The 26864-nt window shown below is 42.6% G+C and overlaps 1 protein-coding gene across 3 annotated transcripts; it reads right to left on the reverse strand.

Moving 5' to 3' along the window:
* Positions 1-5129: 5129 nt before the first annotated feature.
* Positions 5130-21407, reverse strand: glo1 (glyoxalase 1). 3 transcript variants are annotated; one of them, XM_041188428.1, is made up of 7 exons: positions 21226-21407; positions 19123-19205; positions 17796-17936; positions 15788-15855; positions 9258-9347; positions 7079-7176; positions 5130-5965 (listed from the first exon to the last, which is right to left on the reverse strand). In XM_041188428.1, exons 1-6 carry the CDS (start codon positions 21298-21300, stop codon positions 7079-7081), a joined length of 555 nt encoding a protein of 184 aa, XP_041044362.1. In that variant the 5' UTR covers positions 21301-21407; the 3' UTR covers positions 5130-5965. The 3 variants fall into 3 exon arrangements, with proteins under 3 accessions (XP_041044362.1, XP_041044363.1, XP_041044364.1); XM_041188429.1 differs by having other exon boundaries at positions 7079-7170; positions 21226-21405; XM_041188430.1 differs by lacking the exon at positions 5130-5965 and having other exon boundaries at positions 5978-7176; positions 19123-19222; positions 21226-21376.
* Positions 21408-26864: the final 5457 nt, after the last annotated feature.

The raw sequence follows: 26864 nt of genomic DNA on the forward strand, positions 1-26864 counted from the left end.
TTTGAACCAAGGCTGTAATGAGGGTAGAAGCTGAGAGGCCCTGGCAGAACCCAAACTGATGTCAGTGAGCAGGTTATTGCTAAACAAGTGCTGCTTGATAGCACTGTTGATGACCCCTTCCATTACTTTGCTGATGATCGAGAGTAGACTGATGGGGCAGTAACTGGCCGGGTTGGATTTGTCCTGCTTTTTGTGTACAGGATATACCTGTACAATTTCCACATAGCCAGGCAGATGCCAGTGCTGTAGCTATACTGGAACATCTTGGCTCAGGCACGGCAAGTTCTGGAGCACAAGCCTTCAGTACCATTGCCGGAATATTGTCAGGGCCCATAGCCTTTGTACTATCCAGTGCCTTCAGCTGTTTCTTGATATCATGTGGAGTGAAACAAATTGGCTGGAGACTGGCATTTGTGATGCTGGGGAGGTTTGGAGGAGGCCATAAGACCATAAGACATAGGAGCAGAAGTAGGTCATTCAATCCATCGAGTCTGCTCCGCCATTCAATGAGATCATGGCTGATCTGATAATCCTCAACTCCACTTTCCTACCTTTTCCCCATAACCCTTGATACCCTTACTGATTAAAAATCTGTCTATCTCAACCTTGAGTATACTTAACGCAGCTTCTACAGCCCTCTGCAGTAAGGAATTCCACAGATTCTCTACCCTCTGAGAGAAGAAATTCCTCTCATCTCTGTCTTAAATGGGTGCCCCCTTTCTCTGAGATCATGCCCTCTGGCCCTAGACTCTCCCAGAAGGGGAAACAACCTCTCAGCATCTACCCTGTCAAGCCCTCTAAGAATCTTATATGTTTCAATAAGGTCATTTCTCATTCTTCTAAACTCCAATGAGTACAGGCCCAACCAATTCAACCTCTCCTCATAAGAAAATGCCCCCATCCCTGGGATCAACCTAGCGAACCTTCTCTGGACTGCCTCCAATGTCAGTACATCTTTCCTTAGATAAGGGGACCAAAGCTGTTTACAGTATTCTAGGTGTGGTCTACCTAGTGCCTTATATAGTTTTAGCAAGACTTCCCTATTTTTATACCCCATTCCCTTTGAAATAAAGGCCAACATACCATCAGCCTTCCCTATTACCTGCTGAATTTATATGCTAGTTTTTTGGGATTCATGCACGAGGACCCCCATATCCCTCTGCAGCCTTTCTCCATTTAAATAATATTCAGTTCCTCTATTCTTCCTGCCAAAGTGCATAACCTCACATTTTCCCACATTATATTCCATCTGCCAAATATTCCATTTGCCCACACACATAACCTGTCTATATCCCTCTGTAGACTCTTTGTGTCATCCTCATCACTTGCCTTCCCACCTATTTTTGTATCATCCACAAACTTGACGATAGTCCATTCACTTCCCTCATCCAAGTCATTTATATATATTGTAAATAATTGTGGCCCCAGCACTGATCCCTGTGGCACTCCAGGTTGCCATCCTGAAATACCCCCCTTATCCAAACTTTCTGTCTTCTATTAGTTAGCTAATCCTCTATCCATACTAATAGGCCACAGCTAAAGTATTGCGTGCAATTCTGGAATCTGCATTATAGGAAGGATGTGATTGCACTAGGGAGAGTGCAGAGGAGATTCACCAGGATGTTGCCTGGGCTGGAGAGTCTAGTCATGAGGAGAGATTGGATAGACGGGTTATTTTCTCTGGAGCAGAGGAGATAGAGGGGGGACATGGTTGAATTGTATAAAATTATGAGGGGCATAGATAGGGTAGACAGGAAGGAACTTTTCCCCTTGGTGGAGGGATCAATAACCAGGAGGCATAGATTTAAGGTAAGGGGCAGGAGGTTTAGAGGGGATGCGAGGAAAAGTTTTTTCACCCAGAGGGTGGTGGGAATTTGGAACTCACTGCCTGAAAGGGTGGTAGAGGCAGAAACCCTCATAACATTTAAGAAGTATTTGGATGTGCACTTACGATGGCATACAAGGCAATGGGCCTAGTGCTGGAAAATGGGATTAGAATAGTTAAGTACTTGTTTGACCAGTGCAGACTTGATGGGCCAAAGGGCCTTTTTCTGTGCTGTAGACCTCTATGACTCTATACTACCCCCAACACCATGGGCTCTTATTAAGTAGCCTTACATGCGGTACCTTATTGAACGCCTTTTGGAAAATCCAAAAATATTACATGTACTGGTTCTCCTTTATCTATCCTGCTTGTTACCTCCTCAAAGAATTCTAATAAATTTGTCAGGCATGGTTTCCCCTTCATGAAGCCATGCTGACTCTGCTTGATTATATTATGCATTTCTAAATGCTCTGCTATTACATCCTTCATAATTGACTCTAAAATTTTCCCAATGACAGATGTTAAGCTAACTCGCCTACAGTTACCTGTTTTTTGCTCCCTTTTTGAATAAGGATGTAACAGAGGCCGAGATGAATCATCCACTCGGCACTTCTGGCTGTAGATTGTAGCTAATGCTTCAGCCTTATCCTGGCATGCACTCCTGCACTCTTCATTGAACTGGTGTTGATCCTCGGCTTGGTGGTAATTGTAGAATGGGGGATATGCCGGGCCGAGGTTACAGATTGTGTTCAGGTACAATTCTGCTGCTGCTGATGGCCCAGTGCCTCATGGATGCCCAGCCTTGAGTTCCTAGATCTGTTCAAAATCCATCCCATTCAGCACGATGGTCATGCCACACAACACAATGGAGGTAAAAGTGGGACTTCGTCTCCACAAGCAGTGGTCACTCCTACAGATACTGTGATGGACAGATGCAATGCAGCAGGCAAGTTAGTGAGGATGAGGTCAAGTATGTTTTTCCCTCTTGATGTTTCCCTCACCACCTGCCACAGATTTAGTCTAGCATCTATGTCCTTTAGGACTTGGCCAGCTTGGTCTGTAGTGGTGCTACCAAGCCACTCTTGGTAATGGACATTTAAGTTCCCCGCCCAGAGAACATTCTGCGCCTTTGTCACCCTCAGTGTTTCCACCAAGTGGTGTTCAACATGGAGGAGCACTGATTCATCACCTGAGGGAGGGCAATATGTGGTAATCAATAGGAGGTTTACTTGCCCACGTTTGATCTGATGCCATGAGACTTCATGGGGTCCGGAGTCAATGTTGAGGACTCCCAGGGCAACTTGCTCCTGAATGTATACCACTGTGCCAACCACCTCTGCTGGGTCTGTCCTGCTGGTGGGACAGGACATACTCAATGATGGTGATGGTGGTGTCTGGGACATTATCAGTAAGATATGATTCCGTGAGGATAACTATGTAAGGCTGTTGCTTGACTAGTCTGTGAGAGAGCTCTCCCAATTTTGGCACTAGCCCCCAGATGTTTGTACGGAGGACTTTGCAGGGTCGACAAAGCTGATTTTGCACTCACCTCCCAACCTCACCCACCCCCACCACCCCCAGACACTATCCTTCCCTCCCTCCCAACCTCACCGCCTGATACACCTTCCTCTCCACCCCTTCAACGATCACCTGTAGCAGACCATGGTCAAGACACTGATGACCCAAAGTAGACCCTCAACAGTGATCTTCCACCTTCCGTGAGCTGCTTCATGACAGAGCCATGTCCATCAGAATTCACCCAGCATGCGGTGCACGTGTTCCTCCAGGGCCCTGTTGATATAGGGCTCCTGCATCTTCTGCTCCTCAGATGTTCGCCACGTGAGCAAGGTCTTGATGGTGAGTCCTGACTTCTGCACGTCACATTTGTCAAGATGCGTTCTTGGTATGCTTTCCCACCAACGTGGATGGTAAATTTGACGTGGAGGAATGATTCCGGCAAGCAAGGCTTATAATGATATGCAAATGTATTTAAATGAAGGTCCCAATGTCCAGCAGCAGGAAAGACCCGCCATTGATGGGTAGAGCAGACAATCACAAACTGGTTTCACAACATTGTGAAACCGATTTTTGGCCTTCCTGCCATATTGCCTGCTCATGCCCGCCATAATGCCTGACGCCAATAGGCATGGAAACTTCCACCCGTTGTTTCTGACCTGGTTCGGAAGTGGTTTTGATGAGAATGATAGTCATGTAAATTTGACGCATGCACACAATTGTCTGTAAATGGAGCCAACTTTATAATGGCAAAGGGTAAAGCATAGACTAGACAATTCATACAGTGGGCTGATGTGGCGATTAAGAGGTCTCCCAGATCAACAGGCACAATTATGTCACAGCCAGCCACGTTCTTTTCAGATTGCTGCACTCTACTGCTTCCTCCCCACACTGCCTTTGGGGTGTTCTTGCTTTGGTACCTCCATAATAAGGTATTTGTTTAGGCAAAGTTGTACAGGATACAACTTACCAGAGATCCTTTAAAAGCTATACTGCAGAGCACCTCCAGACTCTTCCAGGAACACGAAGTGTGCCTTTGGCATTCCAGTGCTGTATGTACCCTGTTGACCGATTGTCAGCTCGTTTCCTGGGAAAGCTGTCAACCACCATAGGTGCAAAGGATAGCCTTTGATTTCCTAGGAGCCCTTCAAAGACTGCCCTTTCTGGGTGAAAGAAGGTTGGAACGATGGACTGCCATGTAATGAAAGTATTGTGGCAGCTGCCAGGATTATTCATTTGAATGATGCATTGCTACTAGTCAGAAATGAGCTGGATCTGGTCAGAGCGGATTCATTTCCTGTTCACATTGATCAAGGGAACATAAATTACATCATGGATGCAATGTCTGACTTGTTAGTCGCTGGGGAATTCTGCTGGTTGCACATAAAGAAATGGATGAGCTGGCTCACTGTGGCAAACAATGCATTTCAGAGATGCTTTAACTAACTGACTGTACAATGTACTGATGTGCCCATCAGCAGCCAGGAAATAGCTCCATGGCACAGAAGTTAAGGGAGATTACGACTTTCTGCCCCAGGCAGAGTAGTGCAATTGTGAACATTATCTTAAAAAAAAGTAGCATAACTCAACAACAGTTTCCTTTGTAAACCAACGCCTTTGAGGCCCCATTCATCAGTCAATAGGAGACAGTTGTAGCAGTAATGGTTGAAGGGTGCTGCATGCCTTCTGTGCTGCCTGACAAGTTAATCGTCCATCCATTCTCATTAGAAACACCAAGCAGAACTTTTTCATCCATATGTTAGAGTTATGGAATAAATTGCCAGATGTATTGGAGAACTAGGGGTTTATACATATTATCCAAAAGTGTGTAGGTAATTAAAGCCATACAATGTTTCATGTTTTAAGAATGGAGCACAAAATAAAAGAATAAATTCCACATATGTTCAAAACACTGGTTAGGCCATGGTTAGAGTATTGGATGCACTTCTGGGCACCTCATCATTGGGAGGGTATTAAAACTATAGAATGGCACCTAGAATATGACAGGGATGATGCCAAGAGTAAGCAGCCACAGACATGAGAAGAACAAGAGATTGTGCAACTACATTTTGCTGGAATGTATTAGAATGGTATGAAAGGATTCGGTAAGGTCAATGAAGAATGACTATTTCCTCTTCTGGAGATTCAATGACTATGGGTCAGCAATTTAAAAATGAGTAGAAAAGCTTGGAAGAATTTCTTTAAAAATACTGTGTGGCTGGAAAGACCATTACCTTTCTTTTAAAGAAGCAAAAATCAAGATATTTGAAGCAGGGGATGGTAGAGGGCCAAGGTGAGAGACCAAGGCAGTGGAGTGACTTGTGGACTTCTCCAGAGGCAGACCAAGCAGAGACATGATGGGCCTCCTTGTATGCTGCAAGCTTTATGGTTCTATTAGGAAAGGGGATTGACAATACAGTATAAATTGGTTCTATAGACAAATAGGGATGTTTCTGGACAGTGGGAAACTTGGGGATATTGAGAAGAGCTGAGCTTGATGGTAGTTTACTGTTGTAAAATGTCTTTTATTTTCTTGTACTGTACTAACTGTTCCAAGGGACTTCAAGCCCAGAAGCTTCCATTCAGTGTATTAACAGGGAGGTAGAAAGATAACAATTCATACTCCTGAAAAATATATTGAAGAAAATAAACATTTATTACAGGTAAGGTTCTACATGAAAGCAATTAGGCATGATGGCTGTTAATGGAAATTAAGATTCAGTTAATCTACAAACTTGCATGTGGGATTGCTCCCAAATGTAGCTCACACAAAGTGCTGTACATCACAAAGCACAAGAAAGATTTCTCATTCAGACAAGGCAAGTACTAACAATTTCAACAGCATTTTATAAGCAGACAGACTGGAAATTTTTCAACAGCTAGCTGGGCAGTAATTGAAGATTATAACCTACAACATAGCAAGTGCACTGGGAGTGGATTTGCCAACTTTAATAGGAGAACAGTTTTTTTTGGCAGGAGCTTCAGTGAAAGAATTCACTGTTGACAATTTTAGACAGCAGTAGTTCACCAATGAACTCCAGCCAACACTTATTTTGACATTTGTCAAGTCAGTTTTCATTGGACTACGATGAGCTGAGTTCAGCACAAGTCCCTCAGAAATTGCTTTCCAAGAAGTTAGAATTGAATCGGAGAGATGGGTGGAAAGTTGATATTCCCCATCCCTTTTAGCCAGATATTACAGTAAGACCTGCGATTTAAAACTCTCTCTAAAGAAAGTGCAAATGTGGGTTTAGAGTCTTAAGACAAATCCTCAGCAATATGTTCTGTGTTCTACAACATCATGTGTGTGTGTATCTTCTCTTCCCCTCACTAAAGGATGTGAAAGGGAGGTTGTGTGTTGGCAAGTTAGGTATCACAATATGCTCAGCAGTTTATACTTGGATTGGTCAAGCTTTCACACCATCAGTTCTTGCAGATCCAGACTTAACACTCATGGAATATTCCAGCCTCAGTCTTTCCCAGGGATTAATTAATATGACTTCTGGTGCATGAGGAAATTGTTAGTGATTTCCCCAGAGATAACCGAACATTGAAGAAAAATTCCCAGTCCACAAATCGTATATTAAAATGTCTAAATGCCATGATAATTCTAGTTATTTTCAGGGCAAACAATACTGTAATGTCTGAATGCAGGTTCTTGGTACAGTTCATGGGTTTGAGCAATCAATGCTCTGTATATTTAACTATGAAACTTGTCATTAAGCCCACACTTCTCACCTAAGGAACTATTGTGAGCATTTGGTTTGGGCTGAGAATCTCTATCCAGTAACCATCTGGATCCTGAATGAAAGCAAGCCCCTTCATTTTACCTGAAGCAAGAAAGAAAAAAGCAACCATTGATATTGTAATTTTCTCAATTTCCCACCCCCTCCGCTCTGTTGAAGTCTTACCTGCTACTCGCCCCACTAGACATTATTTATTTATCATGAACAGCATGAAATTTTGGCAGGCTTCATTCGCAATGGGCATCACAGCTGAACCAGATCTGGCCCTCACAACACTTTCAGCAGAATTCACTGGATAGTCAGGAACAGGAATGCTGGCTAGTTTCATCCAGTGTTGCCGAGGACATTCAGTTCTCCAACTGAGACATTAGCTAACAGCACAATCACGAGAGAAAAAGTACTAGGAAAACTAATAGAACCAATGGCTGACAAGTCCCCTGGACTTGATGGCCTGCATCCTAGGAGAATCCTAAAAGAAGTGGATGTAGAGATCGTGGATGGATTGGTTGTAAGCTTCAAAAATTCCCTAGGTTCTGGCAAGATATCAGCAGTTTGGAAAACTGTAAATGTAACACATCTATTCAAGAAAGAAGGAAGCCAGAAATTAGGAAACTACAGCCCAGACACCCTAACATCTGTCATTGGGAAAATGCTAGAATCCATCATTCAGGAGGTAGTAGCAGGACATTTAGAAAATCATAGTACAATCAGGCATTGTCAACATGGTTTTTGTAAATGGGAAATCATGTTTGACAAATTTATTAGAGTACTTTGAGGATGGAACAAGGTGAATATAGGGGTACCAGTGTATTTGGATTTCCAAAAGACATTCAGTAAGCTGGGGACAAGAGGGCCAGTGGAGTTAAGGCCACAATCAGATCAGCCGTGATATTATTGAATGGTGGAGCAGGTTCGAATTGCCTACACCTCTTATTTCTTATGATCAGAGAGGAGGGATTTGTTTGATTGCTCAAGAGACCCAAACAAATATCAGCAACAGCAGTGGTTATTGCATAAGATAAGAGCTCAAGGTGTTGGGAATGATATATTAGCATGGATAGAGGACTGGCTAACTAACAGGAAAGGGAGTCAGGATAAATGGTTCATTTTCATTTGGCAAACTGTAACTAGTGAAGTGCCACAGTGATCAGTGCTGGGGCCTCAACTATTTTCAGTCTATATTAATGATTTGGTTGGAGGGACAGAATGCATTGTGGCCAATATGCTGACAATATGAAGGCATGAAAACAAGTTATGAGAAGAAAACAAAGTCTACAGAGGGATATAGATAGATTAAGTGAGTGGGCAAAATATGGCAAATGGAGTATAATGTGGGAAAATGTGAGGTTGTCCACTTTGGCAGGAAGAACAGAAAAGCAGAGCATTATTTAAATGAAGAGAGATTACAGATCTCTATGGTAAAGAGGGATCTAGATATCCTGGTACATGAATCACAAAGTTTTATGCAGGTAATTAGGAAGGCAAATGGAATGTTGGCTTTAATTGCAAGGGGAATGGAGTATAAAAGTAGGGAAATCTTGTTACACCCGTACAGAACATTGATGAGTTCGCACCTAGAGTACTCTGTACAGTTTTGGTCTCCTTACACAAGGAGGGACATACTTGCATTGGAAGCAGTTCAGAGAAGGTTCACCAGGCTGATTCCTGGGATGCAGGGGTTGTCTTATGAGCGAAGGTTGAGCCGATGCTCATTGAAGTTTAGAAGAACAAGAGGTGATCTTATAAAAACAGGCAAGATTCTGAGGGGGCTTGACAGTGTAGAAGCTAAGAGGATGTTTTCCCTCATGGGGGAATCTAGAACTAGGGTGCACATTTAAGAATAATTAAGACGGAGATGAGGAGGAATTTCTTCTCTGAGGGTGTTAATCTTTGCTATCCTCTTCCAGAGAGAGCAGTGGAGGCTGGGTCATCGAATAATATATTCAAGACTGAGTTAGGCAGATTTTTAATTGACAAAGAAGTTAAGGGTTTTAAGGGACAGGCAGGCCAGTGGAGTTAAGGCCACAATCAGATCAGCCATGATATTATTGAATGGTGGAGCAGGCTCAAATGGCCTACTCCTGCTCTTATTTCTTATGATCAGAGAGGAGGGATTTGTTTGATTGCTCAAGACACCCAAACAAATATCAGCAACCGCAGTGATTACTCACCATCATCTGGTTTCTTTACAAACTTTACTCCCAGTTCCTCAAAGCGTTTGCAGGCAGCATAAACATCAGGGACTGCAATGCCCAGGTGACCTGCAGGTAAGCATTGGATTCAAATGAAAATTCAAGACCCTGACTGTTAAAATTGCTTGAACATCCACTTTCATAAGAACAGCACAGTACTTGGGAGAAACAATCCACCTTGTCATCAAGTTCTGGCTCTCAGCCATGGGGCAGTATCCACTGCACATTTCAGTTAGAAACCAGTTTTATCCACCTCCAAACAACTGTCTCACAGCAACTAAAGCATAAACCCAGGAAATGATCATCCATCCTGTGAAATGAAACTGGTGCAATATTCATAGAATCACTGAATAGTTACAGCACAAAAGGCCACCATCTTCCAAGAATCCTTAGATTCTGGAAAAGTCCCAGAGGATTGGAGAACAGCCAATGTAACACACTTATTCAAAAAGGGAGGGAGAGAAAAACAGGTAACTATAAGCCAGTTAGTTTAACATCTGTCATTGGGAAAATTTTGGAGTCTATTATAACGGATGTAATAGCAGAGCGTTTAGAAACACAAGATACAATCAAGCAGAGTCAGCCTGGCTTCATGCAGGGGAAATCATGCCTAACAAAATTTATTAGAATTCTTTGAGCAGGTAACAAGCAGGATAGATAAAGGGGAACCAGTAGATGTAACATATTTGGATTTCCAAAAGATGTTCGATAAGGTACTACACTTAAGGCTACTTAATAAGGTAAGAGCCCATGGTGTTGGGGGTAATATTAATGTACATTATATACATGGATAGAAAATTGGCTAACTAATAGAAGGCAGACAAAAACAGAATTACCTGGAAAAATTCAGCAGATCTGGCAGCATCAGTGGAGAAGAAAAGAGTTGACGTTTCGAGTCCTCATGACCCTTCGACAGAACTAGGTGAATCCCAGGAAGGGGTGAAATATAAGCTGGTTTAAGGTGTGGGGGGATGGGGGGGGGGGTGTGGTTGTAGGGACAAACAAGCAGTGATAGAAGCAAAAGATGTCACAGACAACAGAACAAAAGAACACATAGGTGTTGAAGTTGGTGATATTATCTAAACGAATGTGCTAATTAAGAATGGATGGTAGGGCACTCAAGGTATAGCTCTAGTGGGGGTGGGGGGAGCATAAAAGATTTAAAAATATTTAAAAATAATGGAAATAGGTGGGAAAAGAAAAATCTAATTTATTGGAAAAAACAAACGGAAGGGGGAAGAAACAGAAAGGGGGTGGGGACGGCGGAGGGAGCTCAAGACCTAAAGTTGTTGAATTCAATATTCAGTCCGGAAGGCTGTAAAGTGCCTAGTCGGAAAATGAGGTGTTGTTCCTCCAGTTTGCGTTGGAACAATGCAGCAAGCCAAGGACAGACATGTGGGCAAGAGAGCAGGGTGGAGTGTTAAAATGGCAAGCGACAGGGAGGTTTGGGTCATTCTTGCGGACAGACCGCAGGTGTTCTGCAAAGCGGTCGCCCAGTTTACGTTTGGTCTCTCCAATGTAGAGGAGACCACATTGGGAGCAACGAATGCAGTAGACTAAGTTGGGGGAAATGCAAGTGAAATGCTGCTTCACTTGAAAGGAGTGTTTGGGCCCTTGGATGTTCCAGTGAAGCCCAACGCAAACTGGAGGAACAACACCTCATCTTCTGACTAGGCACTTTACAGCCTTCCGGACTGAATATTGAATTCAACAACTTTAGGTCTTGAGCTCCCTCCTCCATCCCCAGCCCCTTTCTGTTTCTTCCCCCTTCCTTTTGTTTTTTCCAATAAATTATATAGATTTTTCTTTTCCCACCTATTTCCATTATTTTTAAATCTTTTATGCTCCCCCCACCCCCACTAGAGCTATACCTTGAGTGCCCTACCATCCATTCTTAATTAGCACATTCGTTTAGATAATATCACCAACTTCAACAACTATGTGTTCTTTTGTTCTGTTGTCTGTGACATCTTTTGATGATCTGCTTCTATTACCGCTTGTTTGTCCCTACAACCACACCACCCCCCTCCACTTCTCTCCCCTAACACCCCCCCACACAAACCTTAAACCAGCTTATATTTCACCCCTTCCTTGGATTCACCTAGTTCTGCTGAAGGGTCATGAGGACTCGAAATGTCAACTCTTTTCTTCTCCGCCGATGCTGCCAGACCTGCTGAGTTTTTCCAGGTAATTCTGTTTTTGTTTTGGATTTCCAGCATCCGTAGTTTTTTTATTTTTATAATAGAAGACAGAGTTGGGATAAGGGGAGGCATTTTTGGACTGGCAACCTATGACTAGTGGAGTGCCACAGGGATCAGTGCTGGGGCCTCGATTACTTACAATACGTGTTAATGACTTGGATAAGGGAAGTGAACGTACTATTGCCAAGTTTGCAGATGACACAAAAATAGGTGGGAAGGCAAGTGGTGAGGATGACATAAGGAGTCTACAGAGGGATATAGAAAGGTTAAGTGAGTGGGCAAAAACTTGGCAGATAGAATATAACATGGGAAAATGTGAGGTTATGCACTTTGGCAGGAAGAGTAGAGGAGCTGAATATTATTTGACCTTATTGAAACATATAAGATTCTTAGGGGACTTAACAGGGTAGATGATGAGAGGTTGTTTCCCCTTGTGGGAGAGTCTAGGACCAGAGCATATAATATCAGAGTAAGGGGGTGCCCATTTAAAACAGAGATGAGGAGGAATTTCTTTTGAGGGTAGTGAATCTGTGGAATTCTTTACCACAGATTGTGTAGAGACTGGGTCGTTAAGTATATTCAAGGCTGAGATAGACAAATTTTTAATCAGTCAGGGAATCAAAGGTTTTGCGGAAAAGGCAGGAAAGTGGAGTTGAGGATTATCAGATCAGCCATGATCTCATTGAATGGTGGAACAGACTCGATGGGCTGAATGGCCTACTTTTGCTCCTGCGTCTTGTGGTCTTATTATGGTCATTTGGCCCATTGTGTGCCAACTCTGCAAGAGCAACTCAAATTGTCCCACTCCCCCACCTGTTCCCTGGAACCTTGCAAATTTTCTCTTTTCAGATGCATATCCAATTCTCTTAATAGTCATGACTGAATCAGACTTTACCACTCTCAGGCAGTGCATTCCCGATTCTAACTACTTGTGTAAAATGGTTTTACTCATGCCGCCTTTGGCTCTTTTGCAATTCACTTTTTATTGGTGTCCTCTGGTTCCCGACCTTTCTACCTATGGGAACGGTTCCTCTATTGGATCGTTCCCTCCGGGACACCCTGGTCCACTCCTCCATCACCCACTACTCCCCAACCCCCACCTATGGCACCACCCCATGCCCAGGCAAAAGATGTAACACCTGCCCCTTCACTTCCTCTCTCCTCACCGTCCAAGGGCCCAAACACTCCTTTCAAGTGAAGCAGCATTTCACTTGCATTTCCCCCAACTTAGTCTACTGCATTCGTTGCTCCCAATGCGGTCTCCTCTACATTGGAGAGGCCAAACGTAAACTTGGCGACCGCTTTGCAGAACACCTGCGGTCTGTCCGCAAGAATGACCCAAACCTCCCTGTCGCTTGCCATTTCAACACTCCACCCTGCTCTCTTGCCCACATGTCTGTCCTTGGCTTGCTGCATTGTTCCAGTGAAGCCCAACGCAAACTGGAGGAACAACACCTCATCTTCCGACTAGGCACATTACAGCCTTCCAGACTGAATATTGAATTCAACAACTTTAGGTCTCGAGCACCCTCCTCCATCCCCACCCCCTTTCTGTTTCTTCCTCCTTCCTTTTGTTTTTTTCCAATAAATTATATAGATTTTTCTTTTTCCCACCTACTTCCACTATTTTTAAATATTTTTAAATCTTTTATGCTCCCCCCACCCCCACTAGAGCTATACCTTGAGTGCCCTACCATCCATTCTTAATTAGCACATTCGTTTAGATAGTATCGCCAACTTCGACACCTATGTGTTCTTTTGTTCTGTTGTCTGTGACATCTTTTGATGATCTGCTTCTATCACTGCTTTTGCCTACAACCACACCACCCCCCTCCACTTCTCCCCCCCCCCCACCACCACCACCACCACCTTAAACCAGCTTATATTTCACCCCTTCCTGGGATTCACCTAGTTCTGTCGAAGGGTCATGAGGACTCAAAACGTCAACTCTTTTCTTCTCCGCCGATGCTGCCAGACCTGCTGAGTTTTTCCAGGTAATTCTGTTTTTGTTTTGGATCTCCAGCATCCGCAGTTTTTTGTTTTTGTTTTTATTTTTTCCTCTATCTACTCTGTCTAGGTCTCTCATGATTTTGAGCACCTCCATCAGATTTCCTCTCAACCTTCTCTACTCTCAGGAGAACACTTGATTACCTTACTGATTAAAATTCTGTCTATCTCAGCCTTGAATATACTTAACAACCCAGCTTCTACAGCCCTCAGCGGTAAAGAACTGCACAGATTCACTACCCTCGGAGAAGAAATTCTTCCTCACCTCTGTTTTCAACGGGCGACCTCTTACTCTGAGATTATGCTCTCTGATCCTAGACTCTCCCACAAGGGTAAACAACCTCTCAGCATCTACCCTGTCAAGCCCCTTAAGAATTTTATATGTTTCAATAAGATTACATCTCATTCTTCTAAACTCCAATGAGTACGGGCCCAACCTACTCAACCTCTCCTCATATCCCTGCATACCCTGAATCAACCTAGTGAATCTTCTCTGGACTGCCTCCAATGCCTTTATATCTTTCCTTAGATAAGGGGACCAAAACTGTTCCGTGTTCTAGGTGTGGTCTAACTGGTGCCTTGTATAGTTTTAGCAAGACTTCCCTATTCTTATACTCCATTCCCTTTGAAATAAAGGCCAACATTCCATTTGCCTTCCCTATTACCTGTTGAACTTGTATGTTAGCTTTTTGGGATTCATGCATGAGGACTCCCCAATCCCTCTTTGCTGCAGCTTTCTTCTGTCTTTCTCCATTTAAGTAATATTCAGCTCCTCGATTCTTCCTGCCAGAGTGCACAACCTCACATTTTCCCACATTATATTTCATCTGCCACGTTTTTGCCCACTCACTTAACCTGTCCTGATCACTTTGTAGACTCCGTCATCCTCACCACTTGCCTTCCTGCCCATTTTTGTGTCATCCGCAAATCTGGCGATAGTATATTCATCTCCCTATCCAAGTCATTAATATATATTTTAAATAATTGTGGCCCCAGCACTGATCCCTGTGGCACTCCACTAGTTACAGGTTGCCATCCTGAAAATGTTCCCCTGTATCCCAACTCTCCTGTTAGTTAGCCAGTCCTCTATCCATGCTAATATACTAGCCCCAGCACCATGGGCTCTTACTTATTAAGTAGCCTCTTGTGTGGTACCTTATTGAACGCCTTTTGGAAATCCAAATATATTACATCTGCTGGTTCCCCTTTTTCTATCCTGCTTGTTACCTCCTCAAAGAATTCTAATAAATTTGGCAGGCATAATTTCCCCTGCATGAAGCCAGGCTGACTCTGCTTGATTAGATTATGTACTTCTAAATGCTCTATTACATCCTTTATAATAGACTCCAACATATTCCCAATGAGGAATGTTGAGCTAACTGGCCTGCTTTTTGTCTCCCTCCCTTTTTGAATAAGGGTGTTACGTTGGCAGTTTTCTAGAATCTAAGGATTCTTGAAAGATTGCTACCAGTGCATTCACTATCTCTGCAGCTATTTCCTTTAATATCCTAGGATGCAACCCATCAGGTCCAGGTGCCTTTTCGGCCTTTAGTCCCATTAGTTTCCCTAGTGATAGTTATTGTATTTATTTCCTTCCCCCCTTTTGCCCTATGATTATTTATTAATTTTGGTAGGCTATTATGTGCTCTTGAATTTGATCTATAGCCTTACAGTTCACAATACTTCCAAGTTGTGTGTCATCTGCAAATGCTGAAATTAAAGATCATTGAACATAGCACAGAGATGGGAGAGCCAAGGAAGGGACATTACATATGAAAATAAAATATACATTGTCATGTATTTTGAAAGGTTCCTTCAGCTCCATGTCCTGAAAGCTTAGTTTCATTTATTTGTTAAGATGTTCACAGTCTGCTGAGTTACACAGTCTCAGTCAAAATGACAGTGGCGGCATAGCATTCACCTGAGCATCCTTTGCCTATAGGCGGAGGAATAGAAAGAAGTAAAACATGCTTGCCATTGCTGATCACTGTCCAATCTTAGACTACAAAAATGTAGCAGGTAGTACAGCCAACCTACCACTCTGCTAACACAAACAAAAGGAACCTGGAGCAAGGACCCTAGCTGGTTTCCTCCCCTCCCCCAAAAATATACACTCCTCACTGCTTTCCTATCTGAAATATTGAAACCAATTAACATAAAATTGGCCCAACTAAGGAATGTAATTTCAACATGAGAATTGAAGTTGGTCCTTCTTGATCTGTGCAGCATAGTTACTTCTTTGTCAAGTAGCTCTTCACAAAAACTTAAAGCAACTGAACCAAAATGAGCAGACAAACTTACCAAATCCTCTAGGATCAGAGTTCCCATTATGATAGGCCTGGTTTTCATCATTCTCAGTTCCCCAATTGCTGTAAAACACAAACAAGGACATTGAGGATTCCAGATCACACCACTCCTTTCTGTGAATATACAGCACATCACTGTACCATCAAATCACTCATGGCCTAAGCCAACCCAGCTGTGCAACCTTCAGTCATGTATCAATTCCTGAGCTCCTCCATGGTTGTAGAGTGTTTGACCATCTGGATCCTAGCCTCTGGAACTCCTTCCCTAAATCTTTTAGCTTTGCTACTTCACCCTGCTTTAAAAAGACATCTCCAAACCAGACTTTCATTCAATAACAACTTGTATTTATATTGTGCTTTTAACATAGAAAAATTCCCCAAGGTGTTCCAGAGGTTTAATTAAAAAAACAAGTTCCTGTGCCAATTAACTAGATTTTATAAGTGGTGACAATAAGCTTGGTCAGAGAGGTAGGTTTTAAGAAACATCTGAAAGGAGGGGTAATTTGGAAAAAGGAATTCAGCTTTCATACATCGTAAATTTTTCTACTAACAGCCTGGATGCCTTCAGCAGATACTGCAGTGAATTGCGGCAAGTTGTTTTAGTGATGGCTCTCCCACAATAGTGTTAGGTTGGGAATTCCAAGTTACTGACATAATAACAATAAAGTACCACACAAAATGAAGCAGTAATTCTGAGTGAGAGGAATGGCAGGCACAGGAACAAGCCATGAGAGTGGGTTGGAAGCTACAGGAGATGACTAATGATCCTGAGCACAGACTGTGGGGAAACAGCGTAAATCCAGAGTTTATGGAGCAGAAGGTATGGGAAAATGAGCAGCAATCCCAAATTGGAGAGGCATGAGGTGACCTGCTCCCTTCAGCCTGTAAGGTAACCCCAGTTTTTATATGCAGCAGGTTAGACTATTTCTTCACGTGGCAAAGCTAACGCAGCCAATTTGGCCAAAACTGTGGGACTTTTCCTAGTCCGAACAAATAATGAAGAGGCTATTTCCTCAAGACCCATGCGCAGTCAGGTCTAAGATCACTTCCTGCAGAACAACTCTCCTCACAACTTTTTCACTTAATAATAAAAAATTCCCTAACCACTGGCATCATCCCCTTCCGTGGCCATCTCCACCTTGCCTCAGTTCATCTGCTCTGAAACCTTTACCAATGCACCTATTAGCTCTAGCCTCGACTGTTCCAATGCTCTCCTATCCAGTTTCCCACCTCAGACCTTTCGCAAGATGCTAAAGATATCTAACTCATACCAAGTTCCATTCACACATTATCCCTGTTCTCACGAACCTACATTGGCTCCCAACTCAGCAATTTTAAAATTCACATCATTGTTTTCTAATTCCTCCCTCCGTGGCTTCAGTCCTCCCCATTTCTCTGAGCTCTGCTTTCACGCAGTTCTGTCCTCTTGAGCAACCCGGATTGTGATCATGCCACTATTGGTAGCCGTGCCTTCAACTGGCTGGGTCCTAAACTCTGAAATTCCCTCCCTAATCCTCTGAATCTTTCCCTCCCTCCTTTCAGACACTCCTTAAAACATACCCCTTTGGCAAAGATTCTAATCACCTATTCTAATATCTATGTGTGGTCCAGACAGTGTCAGATTTTGTTCAATAATGCTCCTGTGAAACACCTTGGAATGTTTTACTACATTAAAGGCACTCGTGCAGGTTTTTAACTGGTTGTTTTTGTATGTCACTGTATGCCATGTATGACATTTGTAAAATTTGTACACATTATTGAATTTAATCTTATAAAACTTCTTTATTGAAGATGTATATGAAGGAGAAAGGAAAGAACACATTCCTTCACAGGCAGCAAATTACAGTTCACAATGTAATCCCTTATTACAAGTGACTGTGCTTACCCACATATGACACCTCTGGCCATTAACAGTGGAATGAAGTCCCAGTATTCAGCACTCAGTACAGGCAGGATAATCTCTCTCAGCTGAATTCCCATTCCCGATTCCATACTATACTCACTGTGTCAGCTCTATAGTCGCCCTCCTTGAGAAGGTCCAGGCTGTGTGCTCATTCTTAACAGCTGGGATTTCCTTTTTGTCTTCATAACCCAAAAAGTAGAGTGTGAATTTCATAGAAGGGAAGTCAAATTTCTGCAGAAGTCTGTAAACAAGTTGAAGAGCCATCAGAAAGAGTAGAATAAGGAAAGAGAGGAGTGTCTTAAAAGGAGGGAAGCAAGATAGAGGATGGAAGCAAGATAGAGAGGCAAAGAGGTGTAGGGAGGGAATTCCAGAGCTTGGGGCCTAGGTCTAGGCAACTGAAGGCATGGCCACCAGTGGTGGAACAATTATAATTTGAAATGCTCAAAATGGCAGAATTAGAGGAGCAAGGAGGGATGTGGGGCTGGAGGAGATTACAGAGATAGGGAGGGATGTGGGGCTGGAGGAGATTACAGAGATAGGGAGGGATGTGGGGCTGGAGGAGATTACAGAGATAGGGAGGGATGTGGGGCTGGAGGAGATTACAGAGATAGGGAGGGATGTGGGGCTGGAGGAGATTACAGAGATAGGGAGGGATGTGGGGCTGGAGGAGATTACAGAGATAGGGAGGAATGTGGGGCTGGAGGAGATTACAGAGATAGGGAGGGATGTGGGGCTGGAGGAGATTACAGAGATAGGGAGGGATGTGGGGCTGGAGGAGATTACAGAGATAGGGAGGGATGTGGGGCTGGAGGAGATTACAGAGATAGAGAGGAATGTGGGGCTGGAGGAGATTACAGAGATAGGGAGGGTTGTGGGGCAGGGGGAGATTATAGAGATAGGGAGGGTTGTGGGGCAGGGGGAGATTACAGAGATAGGGAGGGATGTGGGGCTGGAGGAGATTACAGAGATAGGGAGGGATGTGGGGCTGGAGGAGATTACAGAGATAGGGAGGAATGTGGGGCTGGAGGAGATTACAGAGATAGGGAGGAATGTGGGGCTGGAGGAGATTACAGAGATAGGGAGGAATGTGGGGCTGGAGGAGATTACAGAGATAGGGAGAGATTATCCAAATTAGCAAAACAAAAAACAAAAGCCAAAAACACTGGAAACATACATCAGTCCAGTTAACATCTAAAGAGAAAGTGAGGCAATTACTCCAAGTCTAACCTTTCATTGCAGAACTGGATGAATGAAAACGTGCAGCTCAAAAAATAACCTGACTTTCAGATGTTAACCAAACGGTTTGTTTGCACCATTTTGTTTTTACTCTGTGGGCTGTTCCAAACTTTTTGCTTCTTTTCTTATCTCCACAAATATTCACTCACTGCTTTTCTCTCTTCAATCAATCTTTTAAATAAGTTTCTTACGTCATTCCAATGATTCTGGTGTAAAAATCCAGAGATTTTTTCGGATCTTTCACTCTCAACATTGTCTGCTGCATCACAAAATCCTAAAAGAGAGGGACTGCTAAGAACATTGGAAAATAAATGCGCTTGTTTAAGTGGTTCATTTATAAAACATGCAACATTTAGGGAAGAAAACAAGTTACACGGAGGTTATTTATTAATTGTACCTCTTCACCTGAAAATAGCAAATATACAGAAAAAGCCCTAAAAAAAATGTAAGGAACAGGAGTAGGCTAATCAGCTCCTTAAGCCTATTCCACCAGTCATGGCTGGTCTGTACTTCAACTCTACTTATTTATTTTTGTTCTATGTCCCTATAAACCCTCACCTAATAAAAATCTCTTGATTTCTGACCTTCAACTAATTCAGTATTCACAGCCTTTGATGGAAGAGAGTTCCACAGTTTCACTATATTCCTAGCTCTGATCATGCCCCTTTGCTGTAGATTCCCCCAGAGAAAATAACTTCCCTGTATCAACCCCAACTTCAATTAGATCACCTTTCAGTTTTCTAAACTTGAGGGAATAGAACCTGTTACTGCAACTTGTCCTCATATTTAAACCTTTTAAGCCCTGGTATCATTCTGGTGAATGACTCTCTCCTCAAGGCTATTGTGTCCTTCATAAGTGCAATGCTCAGAAATGAACACAGTAGTTCAAACAGTGTCTGACCAAGGTTCTGCACACTGAAGCATAATTTGCTCATTTTTATAATCCAACCTATACCCGTACCCCAGCTTTTATTGATTTATGAAAATAGACACCCAAATCTGTTTGTTTCAGCACTCCTACTCTCACCACTAAGAAAATATTCCTATTTGTTGGATCTAAAGTGAATTACCTACACTTCCCCAGATGAAACTTGCCACAAAAACAAAAATAGCTGGAAAAACTCAGCAGGACTGACAGCATCTGCAGAGAGGAAGACGCTTAACGTTTCAATAACTGTTCAGGCTGCTGAGTTTTTCCAGCTATTTTTGTTTCAGATTTCCAGCATCTGCAGTATTTTGCTTTTATTTTGAACTTGCCACAGTTTGACCCAATCGATTTGTCTATGTCACTTGGTAATTTACTAATCCTATCTACAATTAATTGTGCATCATGAATGTAATTTACAAACTTGAATGCACAACTCCTTCACCTAAATCATTGTTCCCCTTCCTTGTACTAATTGTTTTCTTTTTTCGAATATTAAGTTGGTATCCTTCATACATGATCCTACAGACCCATTGTCAGCATATTCCTGAACTGTAAGGGTTGCAGTGTCCAGCCTGATCCTGTCCACACATGCATTTTCCAGTAGGCGGTCAGATTCCCACCACCCTCTGGGTGAAAGAATTCTTCCTCACATCCCCTCTAAGCCTCCTGCCCCTTACCTTAAATCTATGCCCCCTGGTTATTGATCCCTCCACCAAGGGGAAAAGTTCTTTTCTGTCTCTCTGCTCATATGTTTATATGCCTCAATCATGAGCCCCCTCAATCTCCTCTGCTCCAGGGAAAATAACCCCAGTCTATCTAATCTCTCCTCATAAAACTCTCCAGCCCAGGCAACATCCTGGTAAATCTCCTCTGCACTCTCTCTAGTGCAATCACATCCTTCCTATAATGCAGATTCCAGAATTGCTCGCAATACTATAGCTGTGGCCTAACCAGTGTTTTATACAGTTCCAGCATAACCTCCCTGCTCTTACATTCTATGCCTCAGCTAATAAAGGCAAGTATCCCATATGCCTTATATGCTTCCTTATCATTCGTTCCAAGATGACAACAGGGTCTGCGATTAGGTTACATGACCTTCCTAGTCAGGATGGCTCAGCACCACACATGGCAGAGCATTTAACCAGAGCTTAATTTTAATTTACCAGACATCAAACCCGGCCGGAGCAATGTGATCTTAGCCGCTCAGCACTCCCCCACCCCACATTCGTGTCAATCGTCCAGTCAGTCGGTCTAGCGAACAGGGAACCCTCCACTCTGGAGGCTCAAACTTCCCAATGGATCCGCCCGGGCCGAACTTTAACACTTCAGCCTAACCCTGGCAGCTCGTCTCCAGACCCCGCCGAACCTTGGTTTCTGCATCTGGATCGGAACAGGCACTAAAAGCCTGTTCGTCGGTGAGTCCGCTCGGCTCCTGAGACATTGCTGCAGCTGTCGGAAGGAACAAAAAAACCTGGATTGACAGCGGAGGAAACACGACTAAGCCCGACAGCCCCTGACACAGATACCCAAACGCACCAACCCCGCCCCTCAGCCAATCAAAACGCTACAGCGATCGGTACCGCCCTCCTTTCACCCTGCGCCCAAATGAGAACATACGCGGAGAGCGCGGGCATTGTTTCCGGATAACCAATTAGAAAGAGGATAAGCGAGAGAACCCGCCCTCGCCCAGAACTGGACCAATCACTAGCATTACAGCTTGATGCTGGTGAAGCATGCCTGGTTAGGGTATTATAGACAAGGAGACAGCCCAATAAACAGCATGTAAATGATTGAGAGGTTTTTTTTATTCCTATGTGGGCGTCGCTGGCTAGGCCAGTATTTATTGCCCATCCCTAATTGCTGTCGTTGAGAGCATTTTTTTAAAAGAGCCAACCGCATTGACGTGGGTCTTGAGGCACATGTAGGCCAGACCAGGAGCAAAATTCTTACCTGGTTTGGTTAAAGGAAGGAAATTCATTAGGGAACCAGATGGGTTTATAGCCACCATTAGACTTTTAATGCCAGATTTTTTTTTAAAGTTTTATTTTGGGTCTCTGGAATACTAGTCTAGTGATAATACCACTATGCCACCACCTCTCTTTAAATTTTCCTAATGAACTCAACCTGACAACATCTGATCTATGGACTTTAACACAAAATGTAGAGAGATCTTTCATTTTTATTCCGTAAATTAAGGAGACCTGCATTTTGCAACAAATTATAATTATTTGTATACTGTTCATAATTGTATAATCTTTTTATTATTTATCCTTTTACTTTAATGATTGTTTATAACAATGTCATGAATTATGATTACTTGTTTTATTTGTACCGTGATTCAGCACATGCCACTTTTCAATAATAGTATCCATTTAAGTGGGGATCCCCAGCTACACAGTTGGCAAAGCACAAGACAGTGCCATTGGGTCTGGCATTACTGAACCAACACAGGCACAATGGTCCAAATGACCCCCTTTCTCTGCTGGAATCATCTCCTAGGCCAAGCACTTGGAAAAAGGCACCTGGTTTCAGTTTTGGCTTGTTTTGATGTAATATATTATCCAAGTAGGAACTCCCAATTGTAATTGGCCTCTTTCCAGGTGCTGAGAGACCACAGCAGTTTGCAGTACTGAAGGAGGCTATTCAAATCATTGTGTCAGTCATGGCTCTTTGCTCTAGAAATCCAAAACTAATTCCACTCTCATGTGCTCTCCCTTTAACCACTGCTTCCGCTGCTCTAAATCCAATTAAAATCTTTCATGGTTTTAAATTACCCTTTTCTCCAGTGAAAATTCTTCTAAAATCTCATATCTCCTCACAACTTTTTCAGAAAAATGCAAAAATAATAGTCATGGTAATGTAATAATGCCCATCTCTTCCCCTGCCTCAACACATCTGCTGCTGAATCCCTCATCCATGCTTTTGTTACAACTTGACTATTCCAGTACACTCCTGGCTGGCCTCCCACATTCTACACAGCGTAAAATTGACTTCATCTAAAACTCTACTGCTCATGTCCTTATGCCTACTCTCAATCGTCCATCACTGCTTTCTCTGTGGACTTACTTTGGCTCCCAGTCAGGTGACGTCTTGATATTAAATTTTTCATCTTTTGCTTTCAAATTGCCTCCATGGAATTGCCTATCTCTGAAATTCCTTCAAACCCCACAAGCCTCCAAGCTGTCTGCGCCCACCTAATTCTGGCTTCTTGAGCAACACCAATTTGAATTGTAGCACCGTTGAAACAATATAAAGTAGAATGTCTAAATTGGAAAAGAGCTAATTTCAAAGGGATGTGAAAGGGTCTAGCCAGGATAAAATGGAACCAATGACTGACAGGAAAAAACTGCAACAGAACAATGGGTGATTTTTAAGGAGGAGATGCTTCCGATACATTCCAACAAAGGCAAAAGGTAGGGTGACCGAGGGCTCCTTGGATGACAAGGAAGATAAAGAATAAAAGAGGATGTATGGTGCATGTCAGGTGACTTATTCAAGCGGGAACGAGATAAAATGCAATGGGTTGAGAGGCGATGTGAAGGGTGAAGTAAGACTGGCAAAGAGAGAATATGATAATAGAATGACAGTTAAAAGAAGGAAACAGAAAAATCTTCTATGGGCATGTAAATAGTAAGTGGAAGGTAAGAGGTGGAATGGGCCCTATAAGGGAAAAAGAGGGTGGTATATGCTTAGAGGCGCAGGAGAAGGCTAGAATACTTAACGAATACTTTTGATCAGTCTTTACTGAGGAAGAGGAAGCTGACAAAATGTCGGTAGAATTTGATGGGGTGAAAATTGAGAGGCAGGCTGTTTGGAAAGGCTGGGTATCCTTAAGAGTTGTCATGAAGCTATGAATATATATAATATTATTGGAAAATACTTTTCTTTTAAAATAGAGGTTTAGTCTGTGGGTGTGTCTCAATTGGATTAAAGCCAGCTAGTCTGGGTGCTTTGATGTGTACTAGTTTTGAGATGTAAGAGAGATAGAGTACATTTTTGAATAGAGCATTCAAGAAGTGGAGTGAAATCTGGCACCTAGTGAATGGAGACCAAGCAATATGTTTATATTGCTAATAAAATTGGTACTATTTATTGTTAGAAGAGGTGGGTTCAATGAGGCTGGTGATACATTGAGAATTTACATTCAATGAGCTGTACTAGGTATAGCTTCAGCAGTTTTGTGTGTGCAGAGTGGAGAGGCAATGAAAGTTCAAAGCAACTGTAAGCCTCCAACTGACTTCACAGGAACCAAAGTGAAAGGAACCTCATTTTGAAATCATAAGGTGAAAATGCTTTGCCTGGTGTCTGCTTAAAAATATATGGGTTGCTGGTGCCTTAATGGAGATAAGTTTAGGAATTAGTTAAAAGTTATGATAGTACTAATTTGTAGCCATGTATATGTATTTAACTTGTGTAAATTAATAAAATGTTTCATTTAGTTTAGTATAAAACCTCTCGAGAACTGATGGTCTGATTCCTGAAATTAGAGTTGCATCTCAAACATATCACTTAAAATATAGGTTTTAACAATTGTTTAAAGTTTTCCTCTGGGATTTTTAAATAACTCAGATTTACCAAAAGGCTGTCTCATAACAGAGTAGTCCGGATGCATCTCAGGATCCTGAAGGAAGTGAGAGTGGAGATAACAGAAGGGATTACCTAATTTTCCCTAGATCTGGGAGAGTTGCCAAAAGATTGGAGAGTGGCAATTACACCCTTATTCAAGGAAGGGTGTAAGGACATTTCTAGCACCTTTTTTTCCCCTTAATTCTTTCTTGGGATGTGAGCATTGCTGACAAGGCCAGCATTTGTTGCCCATCCCTAATTGCACTTGAAATTGGTGGCTTGCTAGGTCATTTCAGAGGGCAGTTAAAAGTCAACCATATTACTGTGGGTCTGGAGTCATATTTAGGCCAGACCAGGTAAGGATGGCAGATTTCATTCCCTCAAGGGCATTAGCAAACCAGATGGATTTTTGCAACAAAAAATTATTACTCACTGTTTGCTACTCCTCCAAGTTTGGTACCACAAGCATATTTTCAAATTTTACTCTGTATTCTAATAATTAAGTAATTTATATACATAAAAACACAGTGGTCCTAGCACTGACCATTAGGGAACACCACTGTCTACCATCCTCCGGTCTGAAAAACAACCATTTACCACAACTTGCTGTTTTCTGGCCTTAAACCAATTTTTAAAATCTAATCTGACACTGGCCTTCCTGTTCCATCAGCCATAATTTTGTTAATCAGCCTTTTATTTTCTTAAAATCCATGTAGACAACATCCACTGCATTCCCTTCATCAACCTTCTCTGTTACTTCATCATCAAAAACAATTAGATTATTCTAGCACAACCTTCCTAAATCTGGCAGAAAGGACAGTGAGAGGCAATATAGGCTAAATGGCAGTTCTAAAGAGTGTGCAGGGACAGAGGGCCCTGGGGGTTCCTGTGCATAGACTTTTGAAGGCGGCAGGACAGATTGAGAGAGTGGTTAGCAAAGCATATGGGATCATGGGCTTCATAAATACAGATATTGTGTAATAAATAGAGGTGATGGGGATATAAAGCAGGGAAGCTATGCTGAACATTTATATAGCTCTGGTTAGGCCACAACTAGAATATTACTTCCAGTTCTAGTCACCACACTTTAGGAAGGATGTGAAGGTTCTTGAGAGAATGCAGAGGATATTTACCAGAACGGTTCTGCGGATTAAGGATTTTAGCTATAAGTTTAGGCTGGAGGAGCTGAGGTTGTTTTCCTTGGAGCAAAGGAAATTGAGGAGAGAGACAGAGGTGTACTAGATTATGGCAGGTTTGAATTAGGTAGATGAAGAAAAAAATTCCCATTATCTGATGGTACAAGGACTAGGGAACACAGATTTAAAGTTCTGGGAAAGAGATGCAGGGGGGATGTGAGGAAGAACTTTTTTACGCAGTGAGTAGTAATGACCTGGAACTCACTGTGCACAAAGTTGTGGAAGCAAAGATGATCAATGATTTCAAAATGAAATCGGTTGGGCACTTGAAGGAAATAAATTTACAGGGCTATGGGAATAGAGTGGGGGGAATGGGACTGACATGGTTGCTTTACAAAGAGCCAGGATGTGCTCAATGGACCGTGCCACAATGACTATATGACTCTATGACCATTGGTCGCCTTACCTTAAGCTGCATTGGCCCTAATCTTTGAAATTCCCTCCTAACCCTCCCTGGCTCTCTACCTCTCTTTCCTCCTTTAAGGCACTTATTAAAATTTACCTCTTTGACAAAACTTTTGGCCATCTGCCCTAAAATCACCCCAGCTTTGTATAAAGCAAGGCTTTATAACATTGCTTGATGCACCTAGGGACATTTTACTTTGTCAAAGCTGCTATATAAATACAATAGAGATTTCGATTAGAATCATAGAGTGGTTACAGCGCAGAAGGAGGCCACTCGTCCCATCTTTTCTGTACCGGTTCTCTGCAAGAGCAATGCACCTAGTGCCCATCCACTGCCTTCTCCCTATAGCCCTGCAAATTTTCCTCTTAAAACCATAAGATGTAGGAGCAGAAGTAGGCCATTTGGCCCAATGAGTCTGTCCACTATTCAATGAGATCATGGCTGGTCTGATAATCCTCAACTCCACTTTCCTGCCTTTTCTCCATAACTGTTTATTCCCTTACTGATTAAAAATCTGTCTATCTCAGCCTTGAATATACTTAACAACACAGCCTCTACAGCTCTCTGCGGTAAAGAAATTCCACAGATCCATTACCCTCAGAGAGAAGAAATGCCACTTCAGATAATGATCCTTGGCTCTTTTGAAAACCATGATCGAATCTGCCTCCACCACACTCAGAGGCAGTTAATTCCAGATCCTCGTTGCATAAAGGGGATTTTCCTCATGTCACCATTGCTTCTTTTGCCAATCACCGTAAATAGGCATCCTCTGGTTCTCAATCCTTCCACCAATGGGCACTGTTTTTCCCTACTTACTCTGTCAAGCCCCTTCATCAC

Source organism: Carcharodon carcharias, chromosome 5, assembly GCF_017639515.1.
Source record: "Carcharodon carcharias isolate sCarCar2 chromosome 5, sCarCar2.pri, whole genome shotgun sequence".
Lineage (NCBI taxonomy): Eukaryota > Metazoa > Chordata > Chondrichthyes > Lamniformes > Lamnidae > Carcharodon > Carcharodon carcharias.

Bases quoted from the DNA above. Each gene is read 5' to 3' on its own strand.
- glo1 (XM_041188428.1), bottom strand. From the start codon at position 21,300: ATGTCTCAGGAGCCGAGCGGACTCACCGACGAACAGGCTTTTAGTGCC. The intron at 17,937-19,122 runs GTAAGAAACTTA...ACTTGTTTACAG, and splicing joins ACCAGAATCATTGGAATGAC to ACTTCTGCAGAAATTTGACT. The intron at 7,177-9,257 runs GTGAGTAATCAC...TTTTCTTTCTTG, and splicing joins TGTAAAGAAACCAGATGATG to CTTCAGGTAAAATGAAGGGG.